At 46.2% G+C, this 21149-nt stretch overlaps 1 protein-coding gene across 2 annotated transcripts in view; it reads right to left on the bottom strand.

Annotated features, from left to right (window-relative positions):
* Positions 1-21149, bottom strand: part of LOC109898923 (disks large homolog 5) — a 134310-nt gene that overhangs the window by 48543 nt on the left and 64618 nt on the right. For both annotated transcript variants that reach the window (XM_031835373.1, XM_031835374.1), the window contains exons 7-11: positions 12456-12556; positions 12114-12269; positions 8438-8636; positions 8139-8252; positions 5720-5950 (exon numbers count right to left, since the gene is read on the bottom strand). In XM_031835373.1, coding sequence (XP_031691233.1) covers positions 5720-5950; positions 8139-8252; positions 8438-8636; positions 12114-12269; positions 12456-12556 — 801 coding nt within the window. The remainder of the gene's footprint in view (positions 1-5719; positions 5951-8138; positions 8253-8437; positions 8637-12113; positions 12270-12455; positions 12557-21149) is intronic.

Genomic DNA, 21149 nt, shown 5'->3' with positions numbered 1-21149 from the left:
CACATGTGTTTCAACAAAATTGAGTTCAATTTTTAGTTTTTTTATGATTTTGCTAAAATGTTGTTTTGACATCATGGGGTATTGTGTGTAGATTGATGAGATAATTATAATTTTTTAATCCATTTTAGAATAAGGCTGTAACGTAACAAAATGTGGAAAAAGTCAAGTGGTCTGAATACTTTCCAAATGCACTGCAGATATTAGGTAGAAAATATAATATTTATGGGCAGAACTGAAAAATCGTGTGTGAGCAAGGAGGCCAACAAACCTGACTCAGTTACACCAACTCTGCCAGGAGGAATGGGCTAAAATTCACCCAACCTATTGTGGGAAGCTTGTAGAAGGCTACCCGAAACATTTGACCCAAGTTAAGTCATTTAAAGGCAATGCCATCAAATACTAATTGAGTGTATGTAAACTTCTGACCCACTGGGAATGTGATGAAAGAAATAAAAGCTGAAATAAATCATTCACTCTACTCTTATTCTGACATTCTTGAAGAAATCAACTGTGGGAGCAATTATTAGGAAATGGAAGACATACAAGACCACTGACAATCTCCCTCGATCTGGGGCTCCACGCAAGATCTCACCTCGTGGGGTCAAAATGATCACAAGAACGGTGAGCAAAAATCCCAGAGCCACACGGGGGGACCTAGTGAATGACCTGCAGAGAGCTGGGACCAAAGTAACAAAGCCTACCATCAGTAACACACTACGCCGCCAGGGACTCAAATCCTGCAGTGCCAGACGTGTCCCCCTGCTTAAGCCAGTACATGTCCAGGCCCGTCTGAAGTTTGCTAGAGAGCATTTGGATGATCCAGAAGAAGATTGGGAGAATGTCATATGGTCAGATGAAACCAAAATATAACTTTTTGGTAAAAACTCAACTCGTCGTGTTTTGGAGGACAAAGAATGCTGAGTTGCATCCAAAGAACACCATACCTACTGTGAAGCATGGGGGTGGAAACATCATGCTTTGGTGCTGTTTTTCTGCAAAGGGACCAGGACGACTGATCCGTGTAAAGGAAAGAATGAATGGGGCCATGTATCATGAGATTTTGAGTGAAAACCTCCTATCAGCAAGGGCATTGAAGATGAATCGTGGCTGGGTCTTTCAGCATGACAATGATCCCAAACACACCGCCCGCCCGGGCAACGAAGGAGTGGCTTCGTAAGAAGCATTTCAAGGTCCTGGAGTGGCCTAGCCAGTCTCCAGATCTCAACCTCATAGAAAATCTTTGGAGGGAGTTGAAAGTCTGTGTTGCCCAGCAACAGACCCAAAACATCACTGCTCTAGAGGAGATCTGCATGGAGGAATGGGCCAAAATACCAGCAACAGTGTGTGAAAACCTTGTGAAGACTTACAGAAAACGTTTAACCTCTGTAATTGCCAACAAAGGGTATATAAACAAAGTATTGAGATAAACTTTTGTTATTGGCCAAATACTTATTTTCCACCATAATTTGCAAATTAATTAATTAAAAATCCTACAATGTGATTTTCTGGATTTTTTTCCCTCATTTTGTCTGTCATAGTTGAAGTGTACCTATGATGAAAATTACAGGCCTCTCTCATCTTTTTAAGTGGGAGAACTTGCACAATTGGTGGCTGCCTAAATACTTTTTTGCCCCACTGTATATATATATAAACTCAGCAAAAAAAGAAACATCCCTTTTTCAGGAACCTGTCTTTCAAAGATAATTCATAGAAATCCAAATAACTTCACAGATCTTCAACGTAAAGGATTTAAACACTGTTTCCCATGCTCAATGAACCAAAAACAATTAATGAACATGCACCTGTGGAACGGTCGTTAAAACACTAACAGCTTACAGATGGTAGGCAATTAAGGTCACAGTTATGAAAACTTAGGACACTAAAGAAGCCTTTCTACTGACTCTGAAAAACACCAAAAGAAAGATGCCCAGGGTCCCTGCTCATCGGTGTGAATGTGCCTTAGGCATGCTGCAAGGAGGCATGAGGACTGCAGATGTGGCCAGGGCAATAAATTGCAATGTCCATACTGTGCGATGCCCAAGACAGAGCTACGGGAAGACAGGACGGACAGCTGATCGTCCTCACAGTGGTAGACCACGTGTAACAACACCTGCACAGGATCGATACACCCGAACATCACGCCTGCGGGACGGGTACAGGATGGCATCAACAACCACCCGAGTTACACCAGGAACGCACAATTCCTCCATCAGTGCTCAGACTGTGCGCAATAGGCTGAGAGAGGCTGGACTGAGGGCTTGTAGGCCTGTTGTAAAGCAGGGTCCCAGACATCACCGCCAACAGCGTCGCCTATGGGCACAAACCCACCGTCGCTGGACCAGACAGGACTGGCAAAAAGTGCTCTTCACTGACGAGTCGCGGTTTTGTCTCACCAGGGGTGATGGTTGGATTCGCGTTTATCATCGAAGGAATGAGCGTTAAACTGAGGCCTGTACTCTGGAGCGGGATCAATATGGAGGGTCTGTCGTCTGGGGCGGTGTGTCACAGCATCATCGGACTGCGCTTGTTGTCATTGCAGGCAATCTCAACGCTGTGTGTTACAGGGAAGACATCCTCCTGCCTCATGTGGTACCCTTCCTGCAGGCTCATCCTGACATGATCCTCCAGCATGACAATGCCACCAGCCATACAGCTCATTCTGTGTGTGATTTCCTGCAAGACAGGAATGTCAGTGTTCTGCCTTGGCCATTGAAAAGCCCAGATTTCAATCCCATTGAGCACGTCTGGGATCTGTTGGATCGGAGGGTGAGGGCTAGGGCCATTCCCCCCAGAAATGTCCGGGAACTTGCAGGTGCCTTGGTGGAAGAGTGGGGTAACATCTCACAGCAAGAACTGGCAAATCTGGTGCGGTCCATGAGGAGGAGATGCGCTGCAGTACTTAATGCAGCTAGTGGCCACACCAGACTATTACTTTTGATTTTTACCTCCCCTTTGTTCAGGGACACATTATTCCATTTCTGTTTGTCACATGTCTGTGGAACTTGTTCAGTTTATGTCTCAGTTGTTGAATCTTGTTTGTTCATGCAAATATTTACACGTTAAGTTTTCTGAATAAAAACACAGTTGACAGCGAGCAGATGTTTATTTATATATATATATATATGGAACAGGGTGCGATTTGGGACACAGCCTATGTTTCAGCCTCTCTGCATGTTTCAAAGTGTAACACTGATAATACTGGGGTAGTGATGCTGAGCAACAGTAGTAGTGAAGCATTGGGGCATTGAATTATGGTCCAGAGTAAATCAATCCCGTTCCATTTCCTGTGTTTACTGTGGCTGTTGGGCAGTAATGAAGTGCTTTGTATAGTGGCAGGCAGCACTTTTATACCCACTATGTGTCAAAGTCAGAGACATTATTTCCACTTCGATTGCTGGTCATTTCATAATGTAGGGATCTTTTGACTTCTACCTCTGTAGTAAATTCTAAAAGACAACCAGAGACAGAAAGCTTGACACAAAATGAAATGAAGCTGGGACAAATGTGTTGTAAGAGCCATGGAGAAGTGCATAGTCGGGGGGCCGGAACATCATTTCAAATAAATTGTAGATTGCAGGTTGACCGCAAGAAGCCAAAACTGCTATAATATTTGACTAAAGCATAATAATTTCACACCTTGCTCACATTTGTATACAATCACATCTCCCTATTATTATTCAATTAATCCTGTCTAGCCTGTACAGGATCAGCCTGTAGCCTGACTAGCCTGTATGGCCTGTCTAGCCTGTATGGCTTGACTAGCCTGTATGACCTGTCTAGCCTGTATGGCCTGTCTAGCCTTTACAGGATCAGCCTGTAGCCTGACTAGCCTGTATAGCCTGCCTAGCCTGTATGGCCTGTCTAGCCTGCCGAGCCTGTATGGCCTACCTGGAATGTATGGCCTGTATGGCCTGCCTAGCCTGTATGGCCTGCCAGGCCTGTATTGTCTACCTGGAATGTATGGCCTGTATGGCCTGCCTAGCCTGTATGGCCTGCCTGGCCTGCCTGACCTATCTAGCCTCTGTATAGCCTGTCTAGCCTGTATGGCCTGCCTAGCCTGTATGGTCTGCCTAGCCTGTATGGCCTGTCTAGCCTGTATGGCCTGCCTAGCCTGTATGGCCTGCCTAGCCTGTATGGCCTGTCTAGCCTATATAGCCTGTCTAGCCTGTATGGCCTGTCTAGCCTGTATGACCTGTATGGCCTGTCTAGCCTGTATGGCCTGTCTATGGCCTGTATGGCCTGTCTAGCCTGTATGGCCTGTCTAGCCTGTATGGCCTGTCTAGCCTGTATGGCCTGTCTAGCCTGTATGACCTGTCTAGCCTGTATGACCCGTCTAGCCTGTATGGCCTGTCTAGCCTGTATGGCCTGTCTAGCCTGTATGACCTGTCTAGCCTGTATGGCCTGTCTAGCCTATATGGCCTGTCTAGACTGTATGACCTGTATGACCTGTCTAGCCTATATGGCCTGTCTATCCTTTATGGCCTGTCTAGCCTTTATGGCCTGTCTTGCCTGTATGGCCTGTCTTGCCTGTATGGCCTGTCTAGCCTTTATGGCCTGTCTAGCCTGTCTAGCCTGTATGGCCTGTCTAGCCTATATGGCCGGTCTAGCCTTTATGGCCTGTCTAGACTTTATGGCCTGTCTAGCCTGTATGACCTGTCTAGCCTATATGGCCTGTCTAGCCTGTATGGCCTGTCTAGCCTGTATGGCCTGTCTAGCCTGTATGGCCTGTCTAGCCTGTATGGCCTGTCTAGCCTGTATGGCCTGTCTAGCCTATATGGCCTGTCTAGCCTATATGGCCTGTATGACCTGTCTAGCCTATATGGCCTGTCTATCCTTTATGGCCTGTCTAGCCTGTATGACCTGTCTAGCCTGTATGACCTGTCTAGCCTGTATGACCTGTCTAGCCTGTATGGCCTGTCTAGCCTTTATGGCCTGTATGACCTGTATGGCCTGTCTAGCCTGTATGACCTGTATGGCCTGTCTAGCCTTTATGGCCTGTCTAGCCTTTATGGCCTCTCTAGCCTGTATGACCTGTATGGCATGTCTAGCCTGTATGGCATGTCTAGCCTGTATGGCCTGTCTAGCCTGTATGGCCTGTCTAGCCTGTATGACCTGTATGGCCTGTCTAGCCTATATGGCCTGTCTAGACTGTATGACCTGTATGACCTGTCTAGCCTATATGGCCTGTCTATCCTTTATGGCCTGTCTAGCCTGTATGGCCTGTCTAGTCTGTATGGCCTGTCTAGCCTGTATGGCCTGTATGGCCTGTCTAGCCTGTATGACCCGTCTAGCCTGTATGGCCTGTCTAGCCTGTATGACCCGTCTAGCCTGTATGACCCGTCTAGCCTGTATGGCCTGTCTAGCCTGTATGGCCTGTCTAGCCTGTATGGCCTGTCTAGCCTGTATGACCCGTCTAGCCTGTATGACCTGCCTATGTCAGCAGCTGGTCTTGCATTTACATGTACATAACATTTAAGTCAGTTAGCAGATGCTCTTTTTCAGAGTGACTTACAATTAGTACATTCACCTTAAGATAGCTAGGTGAGACAACATTTCTCAGGCATAGTAAGTAAAACATTTCCTTAACAAAGTAGCTTTCAGCAAAGTCAGTGCGAGTAGGAAAAAGTAAAGTGCGAGTATTAGTTCTTGCTGTTCTCTCTTATACAGGTGTGTTTAAGGTATGTATGTGGTAATGATCTCAGGTGTGTGTGTGTGTTACCTGTCTAGTCTGGTAGTATTCTCTCAGTAGCTGGTCTCTCTGTATGATGGCCTCTGTCCTCTCCTTGCGGGCTACGTCTCTCTCCTCCCGGATGGTTTGGATGTCTTTACAGGCCTGGCTCAACTCCTTCTGGGCCTCAGCCTTGTCCTTCACCTCGTGGCAGCACTTCTCCAGCAGCTCATTCTTCTCACAGATAGCTCTGTCTCGGTCGATCAGAGCCGAGCCAAGCTCCTTCAGCACAAAGAAGAGAGCAATTAGCTCAGAAACTTCAAGTGACAACAACAACAAAAAAAGAGCCATATCATGGGGTTCCTTGATGTCCTGGTCATTTGTCAACCTTGTTATTGGTGTTTCTATCATGCCATGGCCTTTGTCTTTTATAATAGGATGCAGACGTGCAAGACTTGGAAGGCTGGCTTGCAACCTAGCTTATACATTCAGATTTGTTCTGAAAGGGGTACAATTGCTTGTCACTCTAGTGGTACCCTGTAAGGTACAGTAACGGCCAAAATAATGGAAACACCAACATAAAGTGTGTTAATAAGGCATTGGGCCCCTTGAACCAGAACAGCTTCAATGCACCTTGGCATAGATTCTACATCTGGAACTCTGTTGTTGGGATGCAACACCATTCTTCCACAAAAAAAAGTATAATTTGGTGTTTTGTTGATGGTGGTGGAAAACGCCGTCTCAGTCACTACTTCAGAATCTCCCATAAGTTGGGGTATACTACGAACCTGGTTTGAGGAGTTAGTGAGGTAACTTTAGTCAACTCTGAGTTCGACTTGGGATAACCGGTAGCACGAAAGTGGCTCATTTTTTTTGCCAGGTAAATTTCTATGGCAAAGAATGGTTCAGAACCAACCTTCTCCAGGGAAGGCTAACTCAGGGCTAGCTCCATTTATCATGAATAAAGTGTCGGAACCGCAAGTTGAGGACCAATCAAATCAGATTCCCTCCCTTCCCTTCCCTGGGCCTCATTTTCACCAAGTGAGTTTCGAGGCAAATGTTATAATTTATGACAATATATCCATGTCAGTGGAGGCTGGTGGGAGGAGCCATAGGAGGACAGGCTCATTGTAATGGCTGAAATGGAATTAATGGAATGGAGTAGAACATGTGGTTTCCATATGTTTTTGTTTTTTTTGTTACATTTTTTAAAATAAATTGTACCCCTTTTTCTCCCCAATTTCGTGGTATCCAATTGTTAGTAGCTACTATCTTGTCTCATCGCTACAACTCCCATACGGGCTCGGGAGAGACGAAAGTTGATACACAACCCAACCAAGCCGCACTGCTTCTTAACACAGCACCATCCAACCCGGAAGCCAGCCGCACCAATGTGTCGGAGGAAACACCATGCACCTGGCAACCTTGGTTAGTGTGCACTGCGCCCGGCCCACCACAGGAGTCGCTGGTGCGCGATGAGACAAGGATATCCCTACCGGCCAACCCCTCCCTAACCCGTGCGTCGCCCCACGGACCTCCCGGTCGCGGCCGGTTACGACAGAACCTGGGCGGGTTTCCATATGTTTGATACCGTTCCATACATGCCACTACAATTACCCCGTCCTCCTATAGCTCCTCCCACTATCTCATAAGGCCTTATTTTAAGACCTAGTTTTATCCTACAGTGGCCTGAAATTCCTGGTTGCTGGCTTGGAAAGTGATGTGTAATTCCTATATGAATCAAGTCAGAGTTAGGATAGCCAACAGTTGGCATTTTCTATTCACCTGCAATCTGCATTCAGAATGACTGACAGGGTTAGGAACATTGATAAAGGAGACGACCAAACCATTTAAACTGGAACAACCATTTCAGTAACGGGTGCAATAAATCTAACTAACTGATTGGATTAGTTGAGAAAACTGTTTATTATTTATCTTTATAGCATAAGATTAATCAGCCAATCAAAGTAAATGCAAAAATACAGATATTAAAACAATTCCTAAAAATCTACCTGCAGTAGAGCATGCTGGGAAACATGATAATGATTATGGTACAAATTTGCCTTTTTAGGGTACCACCACCGTGACAAAGCCGTTAATTCCTTTTAAGTGGCAACAATTCTGCTAAGCAAAGCTACAGATCAGTACCATCAAGAACTGAGGGTACACAAAATACGTTTGTAACCTTGGAAATGGAGTTGTACCTTCACCTACTATTGAGAATGAGAGTGTGACGATTGTACCTTTACATAAAAGTATTGGGTACAAAAATCTACCATTATACTAGATTATCCACACATGTGCCCTAAAAGGTACCAAACAGTACCATATGAGATCATACATGTACCGCTGAAGGAACATTATGTGTACAGTATATTGATCTTTTGGTACCCCAGGGAACAATACCGTACCCTTATTTCTGAGTGTGTACCTCCGCTAACACTACATACAGATTGAGGCATTGTCTTACCTGACGTAGCGCCTCCATCTCTTCGCTGGTCATCCTCTTCTCTGACGAGGTGTTCTTCAGTTTGGCCTCAGCCACCTCCAGCCCTGTCTGGAGCTTGTCCACCTCTGTGATCACCTGCTCCACACAAATACACACAATACACTTTACTGCATTACAGTGATATTACGGTTTTACTATTATACTTGATGTAGTATTTATACAAAAGTAAAGAAGCCTCCTGGCTAAATCTGGCAAATGAATAGAAATGTGCATTATCCCTATCCACTAAACCTAGTAAAGTAAAAATATCTCTCTCTGACCTGGTCCCTCTCACTCATGATGAGTCTGTACTCATTGAAGACTGAGTCCCTCTCCTCCTTGTACTTCTCACAGTCCTTAACGGCCTTCAGCTGCTGGGTCTTCAGCCGTGTGGATTCTGTCTGCAGCCGCTCCATCTCTCTCTGTAGCTCCTTGTTCTGCACTGCAGCCTTCGACAGCTCCGCCTGGGTCGAGTCAAACCTGACACAGTAACAGGACAGGGGGAGAGAGGTCGAGTCAAACCTGACACAGTAACAGGACAGGGGGAGAGAGGTCGAGTCAAACCTGACACAGTAACAGGACAGGGGGAGAGAGGTGGAGTCAAACCTGACACAGTAACAGGACAGGGGGAGAGAGGTGGAGTCAAACCTGACACAGTAAGAGGACAGGGGGAGAGAGGTGGAGTCAAACCTGACACAGTAACAGGACAGGGGGAGAGAGGTGGAGTCAAACCTGACACAGTAACAGGACAGGGGGAGAGAGGTAGAGTCAAACCTGACACAGTAACAGGACAGGGGGAGAGAGGTCGAGTCAAACCTGACACAGTAACAGGACAGGGGGAGAGAGGTCGAGTCAAACCTGACACAGTAACAGGACAGGGGGAGAGAGGTCGAGTCAAACCTGACACAGTAACAGGACAGGGGGAGAGAGGTAGAGTCAAACCTGACACAGTAACAGGACAGGGGGAGAGAGGTAGAGTCAAAACTGACACAGTAACAGGACAGGGACAGAGAGAGGTGGAGTCAAACCTGACACAGTAACAGGACAGGGGGAGAGAGGTGGAGTCAAACCTGACACAGTAACAGGACAGGGGGAGAGAGGTCGAGTCAAACCTGACACAGTAACAGGACAGGGACAGAGAGAGGTCGAGTCAAACCTGACACAGTAACAGGACAGGGGGAGAGAGGTGGAGTCAAACCTGACACAGTAACAGGACAGGGGGAGAGAGGTGGAGTCAAACCTGACACAGTAACAGGACAGGGGGAGAGAGGTAGAGTCAAAACTGACACAGTAACAGGACAGGGACAGAGAGAGGTCGAGTCAAACCTGACACAGTAACAGGACAGGGACAGAGAGAGGTCGAGTCAAACCTGACACAGTAACAGGACAGGGGGAGAGAGGTGGAGTCAAACCTGACACAGTAACAGGACAGGGGAGAGAGGTCGAGTCAAACCTGACACAGTAACAGGACAGGGGGAGAGAGGTCGAGTCAAACCTGACACAGTAACACGACAGGGAGAGAGAGAGGTGGAGTCAAACCTGACACAGTAACAGGACAGGGGGAGAGAGGTGGAGTCAAACCTGACACAGTAACAGGACAGGGGGAGAGAGGTCGAGTCAAACCTGACACAGTAACAGGACAGGGACAGAGAGAGGTGGAGTCAAACCTGACACAGTAACAGGACAGGGGGAGAGAGGTGGAGTCAAACCTGACACAGTAACAGGACAGGGGGAGAGAGGTGGAGTCAAACCTGACACAGTAACAGGACAGGGGGAGAGAGGTAGAGTCAAAACTGACACAGTAACAGGACAGGGACAGAGAGAGGTGGAGTCAAACCTGACACAGTAACAGGACAGGGACAGAGAGAGGTCGAGTCAAACCTGACACAGTAACAGGACAGGGGGAGAGAGGTGGAGTCAAACCTGACACAGTAACAGGACAGGGGAGAGAGGTCGAGTCAAACCTGACACAGTAACAGGACAGGGAGAGAGAGAGGTGGAGTCAAACCTGACACAGTAACAGGACAGGGGGAGAGAGGTCGAGTCAAACCTGACACAGTAACAGGACAGGGAGAGAGAGAGGTGGAGTCAAACCTGACACAGTAACAGGACAGGGGGAGAGAGGTGGAGTCAAACCTGACACAGTAACAGGACAGGGGGAGAGAGGTCGAGTCAAACCTGACACAGTAACAGGACAGGGACAGAGAGAGGTGGAGTCAAACCTGACACAGTAACAGGACAGGGGGAGAGAGGTGGAGTCAAACCTGACACAGTAACAGGACAGGGGGAGAGAGGTGGAGTCAAACCTGACACAGTAACAGGACAGGGGGAGAGAGGTAGAGTCAAAACTGACACAGTAACAGGACAGGGACAGAGAGAGGTCGAGTCAAACCTGACACAGTAACAGGACAGGGACAGAGAGAGGTCGAGTCAAACCTGACACAGTAACAGGACAGTGGGAGAGAGGTGGAGTCAAACCTGACACAGTAACAGGACAGGGGGAGAGAGGTGGAGTCAAAGCAGACACAGTAACAGGACAGGGGGAGAGAGGTGGAGTCAAACCTGACACAGTAACAGGACAGGAGAGAGAGGTGGAGTCAAACCTGACACAGTAACAGGACAGTGGAGAGAGGTGGAGTCAAACCTGACACAGTAACAGGACAGTGGAGAGGTGGAGTCAAACCTGACACAGTAACAGGACAGGGGGAGAGAGGTGGAGTCAAACCTGACACAGTAACAGGACAGGAGAGAGAGGTGGAGTCAAACCTGACACAGTAACAGGACAGTGGAGAGAGGTGGAGTCAAACCTGACACAGTAACAGGACAGGGGGAGAGAGGTGGAGTCAAACCTGACACAGTAACAGGACAGGGGGAGAGAGGTGGAGTCAAACCTGACACAGTAACAGGACAGGGGGAGAGAGGTGGAACTAGAAGAGGATAGTTGAAGTGACAGGAGAGAAGTGGAGATAAGGGGATGAAGTACGATACAAACAAACAGCAGCCCTTTTATGTGAATGAGAAGACATAAAATAGCTCACAGTAAAAATAACTTGGTAAAAATAGAGCAACATCTGATAAGAAAAGCAACATATGATGAAGCTTGGCCAGTCGGCATCACAACGGAAACTCTTAAACTAAGTAGCATAGATCTGCAGTCACAGGCCTTCATTTCCTCTGGATTGAATTACTTCAAGCACTCCTGAGTGATTTATGAACACTTATAAACACTTATGAACACTTATGCAGTAGTGATGGGAGGTAAAAAACAGATGGTTACACATCATACAATTATTTTGGACAATGTTATTGACTCCAAGTTTTGATTTATTTACTTTTGCCAGGTAGCATTAGCTACCTTTAGCTGGAGGTAGTGTTGGAGGGCCAGTAGGAGGCACTCTTTCCTCTGGGCTAAAATAAAATATCCCAATGCCCCAGGGCATTGATTGGGGACATTGCCCTGTGTAGGGTGCTGTCTTTCAGATGGGACGTTAAACAGGTGTCCTGACTCTCTGTGGTCCCTAAAGATCCCATGGCACTTATCATACGAGCAGGGGGGTTAACCCTGGTGTCCTGGCTAAATTCCCAATCTGGCCCTCATACCATCATGGCCACCTAACCATCCCATGCTTCCAATTGGCTCATTCATCCACCCTCCTCTCCCCTTTAACTATTCCCCAGGTCGTTGCTGTAAATGAGAATGTGTTCTCAGTCAACTTAACCTGGTAAAATAAGGGTAAATAAAAATAAAACACAATACATACAGGCACCTAAGTATCGTGATAATATTGTATCCTATTATATAGACAGGCAATTAAAGTTGACCTCCTTGTGTGTGTGTGTGTGTGTGTGTGTGTGTGTGTGTGTGTGTGTGTGTGTGTGTGTGTGTGTGTGTGTGTGTGTGTGTGTGTGTGTGTGTGTGCGTGCGTGCGTGCGTGCGTGCGTGCGTACGTCTCTTACCTCCTCATAGAGGTAGAGTACTGTTGTTGGTAGTGTGTAGCAGCGTCTCTCTGCTTCAACAACATATCCACCTGTTTCTGTAGCCTCCTGTTCTCCTCCTCCGCCTGCTCCAGACGGCTCAGGTCTGTGTTGTGGTTGGCTGTCTTCTCATTGAACCTAGAATAATATAATGAAACACGAAGGGAGAGTGAGCATGTCCACAACCTTCTGGACTGGAGTCCTGCACACTATCAACGGCTCCAAGAAGGCTAGCTCCCTTGGGGGGGGGGTCGTCAAGACAGTGTCACTAGTACAATATAGTAATATAACAATTAAATGATATACGTTGTCTTGTTGTTGTACCTCTTCCTCAAAGCCTCGTAGTCTCTCTTGGTGCCCTCTAGCTTGTCCATAGCTGTGTCATACAGCTTGTTGAGGATCTCTGACGACCCATCTCTCATCACCTGGAACAGAGAGCTCAATCATTTTATGAAAAATGTCAATACTGAACGTTTAATACATTGACTGTATGTTGCTCTGGATAAGAGTCCATTCTAAATTACTAAAACATAAATGTTTAGAGATATTTTGTACTGTTTTATGATAGGACAGTTACAGAGAGGGAGATGGGTAGATGTAAGACAGTTACAGAGAGGGAGATGGGTAGATGTAAGACAGTTACAGAGAGGGAGATGGGTAGATGTAAGACAGTTACAGAGAGGGAGATGGGTAGATGTAAGACAGTTACAGAGAGGGAGATGGGTAGATGTAAGACAGTTACAGAGAGGGAGATGGGTAGATGAAAGACAGTTACAGAGAGGGAGATGGGTAGATGTAAGACAGTTACAGAGAGGGAGATGGGTAGATGTAAGACAGTTACAGAGAGGGAGATGGGTAGATGTAAGACAGTTACAGAGAGGGAGATGGGTAGATGTAAGACAGTTACAGAGAGGGAGATGGGTAGATGTAAGACAGTTACAGAGAGGGAGATGGGTAGATGTAAGACAGTTACAGAGAGGGAGATGGGTAGATGAAAGACAGTTACAGAGAGGGAGATGGGTAGATGTAAGACAGTTACAGAGAGGGAGATGGGTAGATGAAAGACAGTTACAGAGAGGGAGATGGGTAGATGTAAGACAGTTACAGAGAGGGAGATGGGTAGATGTAAGACAGTTACAGAGAGGGAGATGGGTAGATGAAAGACAGTTACAGAGAGGGAGATGGGTAGATGTAAGACAGTTACAGAGAGGGAGATGGGTAGATGTAAGACAGTTACAGAGAGGGAGATGGGTAGATGAAAGACAGTTACAGAGAGGGAGATGGGTAGATGAAAGACAGTTACAGAGAGGGAGATGGGTAGATGTAAGACAGTTACAGAGAGGGAGATGGGTAGATGAAAGACAGTTACAGAGAGGGAGATGGGTAGATGTAAGACAGTTACAGAGAGGGAGATGGGTAGATGTAAGACAGTTACAGAGAGGGAGATGGGTAGTTGAAAGACAGTTACAGAGAGGGAGATGGGTAGATGAAAGACAGTTACAGAGAGGGAGATGGGTAGATGAAAGACAGTTACAGAGAGGGAGATGGGTAGATGTAAGACAGTTACAGAGAGGGAGATGGGTAGTTGAAAGACAGTTACAGAGAGGGAGATGGGTAGATGAAAGACAGTTACAGAGAGGGAGATGGGTAGATGAAAGACAGTTACAGAGAGGGAGATGGGTAGATGAAAGACAGTTACAGAGAGGGAGATGGGTAGATGTAAGACAGTTACAGAGAGGGAGATGGGTAGATGTAAGACAGTTACAGAGAGGGAGATGGGTAGATGTAAGACAGTTACAGAGAGGGAGATGGGTAGTTGAAAGACAGTTACAGAGAGGGAGATGGGTAGATGAAAGACAGTTACAGAGAGGGAGATGGGTAGATGAAAGACAGTTACAGAGAGGGAGATGGGTAGATGAAAGACAGTTACAGAGAGGGAGATGGGTAGATGTAAGACAGTTACAGAGAGGGAGATGGGTAGATGAAAGACAGTTACAGAGAGGGAGATGGGTAGATGTAAGACAGTTACAGAGAGGGAGATGGGTAGATGTAAGACAGTTACAGAGAGGGAGATGGGTAGATGAAAGACAGTTACAGAGAGGGAGATGGGTAGATGTAAGACAGTTACAGAGAGGGAGATGGGTAGATGTAAGACAGTTACAGAGAGGGAGATGGGTAGATGTAAGACAGTTACAGAGAGGGAGATGGGTAGATGTAAGACAGTTACAGAGAGGGAGATGGGTAGATGTAAGACAGTTACAGAGAGGGAGATGGGTAGATGAAAGACAGTTACAGAGAGGGAGATGGGTAGATGTAAGACAGTTACAGAGAGGGAGATGGGTAGATGTAAGACAGTTACAGAGAGGGAGATGGGTAGATGAAAGACAGTTACAGAGAGGGAGATGGGTAGATGAAAGACAGTTACAGAGAGGGAGATGGGTAGATGTAAGACAGTTACAGAGAGGGAGATGGGTAGATGTAAGACAGTTACAGAGAGGGAGATGGGTAGATGTAAGACAGTTACAGAGAGGGAGATGGGTAGATGTAAGACAGTTACAGAGAGGGAGATGGGTAGATGTAAGACAGTTACAGAGAGGGAGATGGGTAGTTGAAAGACAGTTACAGAGAGGGAGATGGGTAGATGAAAGACAGTTACAGAGAGGGAGATGGGTAGATGAAAGACAGTTACAGAGAGGGAGATGGGTAGATGAAAGACAGTTACAGAGAGGGAGATGGGTAGATGTAAGACAGTTACAGAGAGGGAGATGGGTAGATGAAAGACAGTTACAGAGAGGGAGATGGGTAGATGTAAGACAGTTACAGAGAGGGAGATGGGTAGATGTAAGACAGTTACAGAGAGGGAGATGGGTAGATGAAAGACAGTTACAGAGAGGGAGATGGGTAGATGTAAGACAGTTACAGAGAGGGAGATGGGTAGATGTAAGACAGTTACAGAGAGGGAGATGGGTAGATGAAAGACAGTTACAGAGAGGGAGATGGGTAGATGAAAGACAGTTACAGAGAGGGAGATGGGTAGATGTAAGACAGTTACAGAGAGGGAGATGGGTAGATGAAAGACAGTTACAGAGAGGGAGATGGGTAGATGTAAGACGGTTACAGAGAGGGAGATGGGTAGATGTAAGACAGTTACAGAGAGGGAGATGGGTAGATGTAAGACAGTTACAGAGAGGGAGATGGGTAGATGAAAGACAGTTACAGAGAGGGAGATGGGTAGATGAAAGACAGTTACAGAGAGGGAGATGGGTAGATGTAAGACAGTTACAGAGAGGGAGATGGGTAGATGAAAGACAGTTACAGAGAGGGAGATGGGTAGATGTAAGACAGTTACAGAGAGGGAGATGGGTAGATGTAAGACAGTTACAGAGAGGGAGATGGGTAGATGTAAGACAGTTACAGAGAGGGAGATGGGTAGATGTAAGACAGTTACAGAGAGGGAGATGGGTAGATGTAAGACAGTTACAGAGAGGGAGATGGGTAGATGTAAGACAGTTACAGAGAGGGAGATGGGTAGATGTAAGACAGTTACAGAGAGGGAGATGGGTAGATGTAAGACAGTTACAGAGAGGGAGATGGGTAGTTGTAAGACAGTTACAGAGAGGGAGATGGGTAGTTGAAAGACAGTTACAGAGAGGGAGATGGGTAGATGTAAGACAGTTACAGAGAGGGAGATGGGTAGATGTAAGACAGTTACAGAGAGGGAGATGGGTAGATGAAAGACAGTTACAGAGAGGGAGATGGGTAGATGAAAGACAGTTACAGAGAGGGAGATGGGTAGATGTAAGACAGTTACAGAGAGGGAGATGGGTAGATGAAAGACAGTTACAGAGAGGGAGATGGGTAGATGTAAGACAGTTACAGAGAGGGAGATGGGTAGATGTAAGACAGTTACAGAGAGGGAGATGGGTAGATGTAAGACAGTTACAGAGAGGGAGATGGGTAGATGAAAGACAGTTACAGAGAGGGAGATGGGTAGATGTAAGACAGTTACAGAGAGGGAGATGGGTAGATGAAAGACAGTTACAGAGAGGGAGATGGTAGATGTAAGACAGTTACAGAGAGGGAGATGGGTAGATGTAAGACAGTTACAGAGAGGGAGATGGGTAGATGTAAGACAGTTACAGAGAGGGAGATGGGTAGATGTAAGACAGTTACAGAGAGGGAGATGGGTAGATGTAAGACAGTTACAGAGAGGGAGATGGGTAGATGTAAGACAGTTACAGAGAGGGAGATGGGTAGATGAAAGACAGTTACAGAGAGGGAGATGGGTAGTTGAAAGACAGTTACAGAGAGGGAGATGGGTAGATGTAAGACAGTTACAGAGAGGGAGATGGGTAGTTGAAAGACAGTTACAGAGAGGGAGATGGGTAGATGTAAGACAGTTACAGAGAGGGAGATGGGTAGATGTAAGACAGTTACAGAGAGGGAGATGGGTAGTTGAAAGACAGTTACAGAGAGGGAGATGGGTAGATGTAAGACAGTTACAGAGAGGGAGATGGGTAGTTGAAAGACAGTTACAGAGAGGGAGATGGGTAGTTGAAAGACAGTTACAGAGAGGGAGATGGGTAGTTGAAAGACAGTTACAGAGAGGGAGATGGGTAGATGTAAGACAGTTACAGAGAGGGAGATGGGTAGATGTAAGACAGTTACAGAGAGGGAGATGGGTAGATGTAAGACAGTTACAGAGAGGGAGATGGGTAGATGTAAGACAGTTACAGAGAGGGAGATGGGTAGATGTAAGACAGTTACAGAGAGGGAGATGGGTAGATGTAAGACAGTTACAGAGAGGGAGATGGGTAGATGTAAGACAGTTACAGAGAGGGAGATGGGTAGATGTAAGACAGTTACAGAGAGGGAGATGGGTAGATGAAAGACAGTTACAGAGAGGGAGATGGGTAGTTGAAAGACAGTTACAGAGAGGGAGATGGGTAGATGTAAGACAGTTACAGAGAGGGAGATGGGTAGATGTAAGACAGTTACAGAGAGGGAGATGGGTAGATGTAAGACAGTTACAGAGAGGGAGATGGGTAGATGTAAGACAGTTACAGAGAGGGAGATGGGTAGATGAAAGACAGTTACAGAGAGGGAGATGGGTAGTTGAAAGACAGTTACAGAGAGGGAGATGGGTAGATGTAAGACAGTTACAGAGAGGGAGATGGGTAGATGTAAGACAGTTACAGAGAGGGAGATGGGTAGATGAAAGACAGTTACAGAGAGGGAGATGGGTAGTTGAAAGACAGTTACAGAGAGGGAGATGGGTAGATGTAAGACAGTTACAGAGAGAGAGATGGGTAGATGTAAGACAGTTACAGAGAGAGAGATGGGTAGATGTAAGACAGTTACAGAGAGAGAGATGGGTAGATGTAAGACAGTTACAGAGAGAGAGATGGGTAGATGTAAGACAGTTACAGAGAGAGAGATGGGTAGATGTAAGACAGTTACAGAGAGGGAGATGGGTAGATGTAAGACAGTTACAGAGAGAGAGATGGGTAGATGTACGACAGTTACAGAGAGAGAGATGGGTAGATGTAAGACAGTTACAGAGAGAGAGATGGGTAGATGTAAGACAGTTACAGAGAGAGAGATGGGTAGATGTAAGACAGTTACAGAGAGAGAGATGGGTAGATGTAAGACAGTTACAGAGAGAGAGATGGGTAGATGTAAGACAGTTACAGAGAGGGAGATGGGTAGATGTAAGACAGTTACAGAGAGAGAGATGGGTAGATGTAAGACAGTTACAGAGAGAGAGATGGGTAGATGTAAGACAGTTACAGAGAGGGAGATGGGTAGATGTAAGACAGTTACAGAGAGAGAGATGGGTAGATGTAAGACAGTTACAGAGAGGGAGATGGGTAGATGTAAGACAGTTACAGAGAGGGAGATGGGTAGATGTAAGACAGTTACAGAGAGGGAGATGGGTAGATGTAAGACAGTTACAGAGAGGGAGATGGGTAGATGAAAGACAGTTACAGAGAGGGAGATGGGTAGTTGAAAGACAGTTACAGAGAGGGAGATGGGTAGATGTAAGACAGTTACAGAGAGGGAGATGGGTAGATGTAAGACAGTTACAGAGAGGGAGATGGGTAGATGAAAGACAGTTACAGAGAGGGAGATGGGTAGTTGAAAGACAGTTACAGAGAGGGAGATGGGTAGATGTAAGACAGTTACAGAGAGGGAGATGGGTAGATGTAAGACAGTTACAGAGAGGGAGATGGGTAGATGTAAGACAGTTACAGAGAGAGAGATGGGTAGATGTAAGACAGTTACAGAGAGAGAGATGGGTAGATGTAAGACAGTTACAGAGAGAGAGATGGGTAGATGTAAGACAGTTACAGAGAGGGAGATGGGTAGATGTAAGACAGTTACAGAGAGAGAGATGGGTAGATGTAAGACAGTTACAGAGAGAGAGATGGGTAGATGTAAGACAGTTACAGAGAGGGAGATGGGTAGATGTAAGACAGTTACAGAGAGAGAGATGGGTAGATGTAAGACAGTTACAGAGAGGGAGATGGGTAGATGTAAGACAGTTACAGAGAGGGAGATGGGTAGATGTAAGACAGTTACAGAGAGGGAGATGGGTAGATGTAAGACAGTTACAGAGAGGGAGATGGGTAGTTGAAAGACAGTTACAGAGAGGGAGATGGGTAGATGAAAGACAGTTACAGAGAGGGAGATGGGTAGATGTAAGACAGTTACAGAGAGGGAGATGGGTAGTTGAAAGACAGTTACAGAGAGGGAGATGGGTAGTTGAAAGGCAGTTACAGAGAGGGAGATGGGTAGTTGACAGACAGTTACAGAGAGGGAGATGGGTAGTTGAAAGACAGTTACAGAGAGGGAGATGGGTAGTTGAAAGACAGTTACAGAGAGGGAGATGGGTAGATGTAAGACAGTTACAGAGAGGGAGATGGGTAGATGTAAGACAGTTACAGAGAGGGAGATGGGTAGATGTAAGACAGTTACAGAGAGGGAGATGGGTAGTTGAAAGACAGTTACAGAGAGGGAGATGGGTAGTTGAAAGACAGTTACAGAGAGGGAGATGGGTAGATGAAAGACAGTTACAGAGAGGGAGATGGGTAGTTGAAAGACAGTTACAGAGAGGGAGATGGGTAGTTGAAAGACAGTTACAGAGAGGGAGATGGGTAGATGAAAGACAGTTACAGAGAGGGAGATGGGTAGTTGAAAGACAGTTACAGAGAGGGAGATGGGTAGTTGAAAGACAGTTACAGAGAGGGAGATGGGTAGATGAAAGACAGTTACAGAGAGGGAGATGGGTAGATGTAAGACAGTTACAGAGAGGGAGATGGGTAGTTGAAAGACAGTTACAGAGAGGGAGATGGGTAGTTGAAAGACAGTTACAGAGAGGGAGATGGGTAGATGAAAGACAGTTACAGAGAGGGAGATGGGTAGTTGAAAGACAGTTACAGAGAGGGAGATGGGTAGATGTAAGACAGTTACAGAGAGGGAGATGGGTAGTTGAAAGACAGTTACAGAGAGGGAGATGGGTAGATGTAAGACAGTTACAGAGAGGGAGATGGGTAGATGAAAGACAGTTACAGAGAGGGAGATGGGTAGTTGAAAGACAGTTACAGAGAGGGAGATGGGTAGTTGAAAGACAGTTACAGAGAGGGAGATGGGTAGTTGAAAGACAGTTACAGAGAGGGAGATGGGTAGATGAAAGACAGTTACAGAGAGGGAGATGGGTAGTTGAAAGACAGTTACAGAGAGGGAGATGGGTAGATGTAAGACAGTTACAGAGAGGGAGATGGGTAGTTGAAAGACAGTTACAGAGAGGGAGATGGGTAGATGTAAGACAGTTACAGAGAGGGAGATGGGTAGATGAAAGACAGTTACAGAGAGGGAGATGGGTAGTTGAAAGACAGTTACAGAGAGGGAGATGGGTAGTTGAAAGACAGTTACAGAGAGGGAGATGGGTAGTTGAAAGACAGTTACAGAGAGGGAGATGGGTAGATGAAAGACAGTTACAGAGAGGGAGATGGGTAGATGTAAGACAGTTACAGAGAGGGAGATGGGTAGTTGTAAGACAGTTACAGAGAGGGAGATGGGTAGATGTAAGACAGTTACAGAGAGGGAGATGGGTAGTTGTAAGACAGTTACAGAGAGGGAGATGGGTAGATGTAAGACAGTTACAGAGAGGGAGATGGGTAGATGTAAGACAGTTACAGAGAGGGAGATGGGTAGATGTAAGACAGTTACAGAGAGGGAGATGGGTAGTTGAAAGACAGTTACAGAGAGGGAGATGGGTAGTTGAAAGACAGTTACAGAGAGGGAGATGGGTAGATGAAAGACAGTTACAGAGAGGGAGATGGGTAGTTGAAAGACAGTTACAGAGAGGGAGATGGGTAGTTGAAAGACAGTTACAGAGAGGGAGATGGGTAGTTGAAAGACAGTTACAGAGAGGGAGATGGGTAGATGTAAGACAGTTACAGAGAGGGAGATGGGTAGTTGAAAGACAGTTACAGAGAGGGAGATGGGTAGTTGAAAGACAGTTACAGAGAGGGAGATGGGTAGATGTAAGACAGTTACAGAGAGGGAGATGGGTAGTTGAAAGACAGTTACAGAGAGGGAGATGGGTAGTTGAAAGACAGTTACAGAGAGGGAGATGGGTAGTTGAAAGACAGTTACAGAGAGGGAGATGGGTAGATGTAAGACAGTTACAGAGAGGGAGATGGGTAGTTGAAAAACAGTTACAGAGAGGGAGATGGGTAGTTGAAAGACAGTTACAGAGAGGGAGATGGGTAGATGTAAGACAGTTACAGAGAGGGAGATGGGTAGATGTAAGACAGTTACAGAGAGGGAGATGGGTAGTTGAAAGACAGTTACAGAGAGGGAGATGGGTAGATGTAAGACAGTTACAGAGAGGGAGATGGGTAGTTGAAAGACAGTTACAGAGAGGGAGATGGGTAGTTGAAAGACAGTTACAGAGAGGGAGATGGGTAGTTGAAAGACAGTTACAGAGAGGGAGATGGGTAGATGTAAGAC

Source organism: Oncorhynchus kisutch, linkage group LG11 (genome assembly GCF_002021735.2).
Source record: "Oncorhynchus kisutch isolate 150728-3 linkage group LG11, Okis_V2, whole genome shotgun sequence".
Taxonomy (NCBI): Eukaryota; Metazoa; Chordata; class Actinopteri; order Salmoniformes; family Salmonidae; genus Oncorhynchus; species Oncorhynchus kisutch.
The sequence above is the reverse complement of the archived record's forward strand: the minus strand, read 5'-3'. Positions and strand labels throughout refer to the sequence as shown.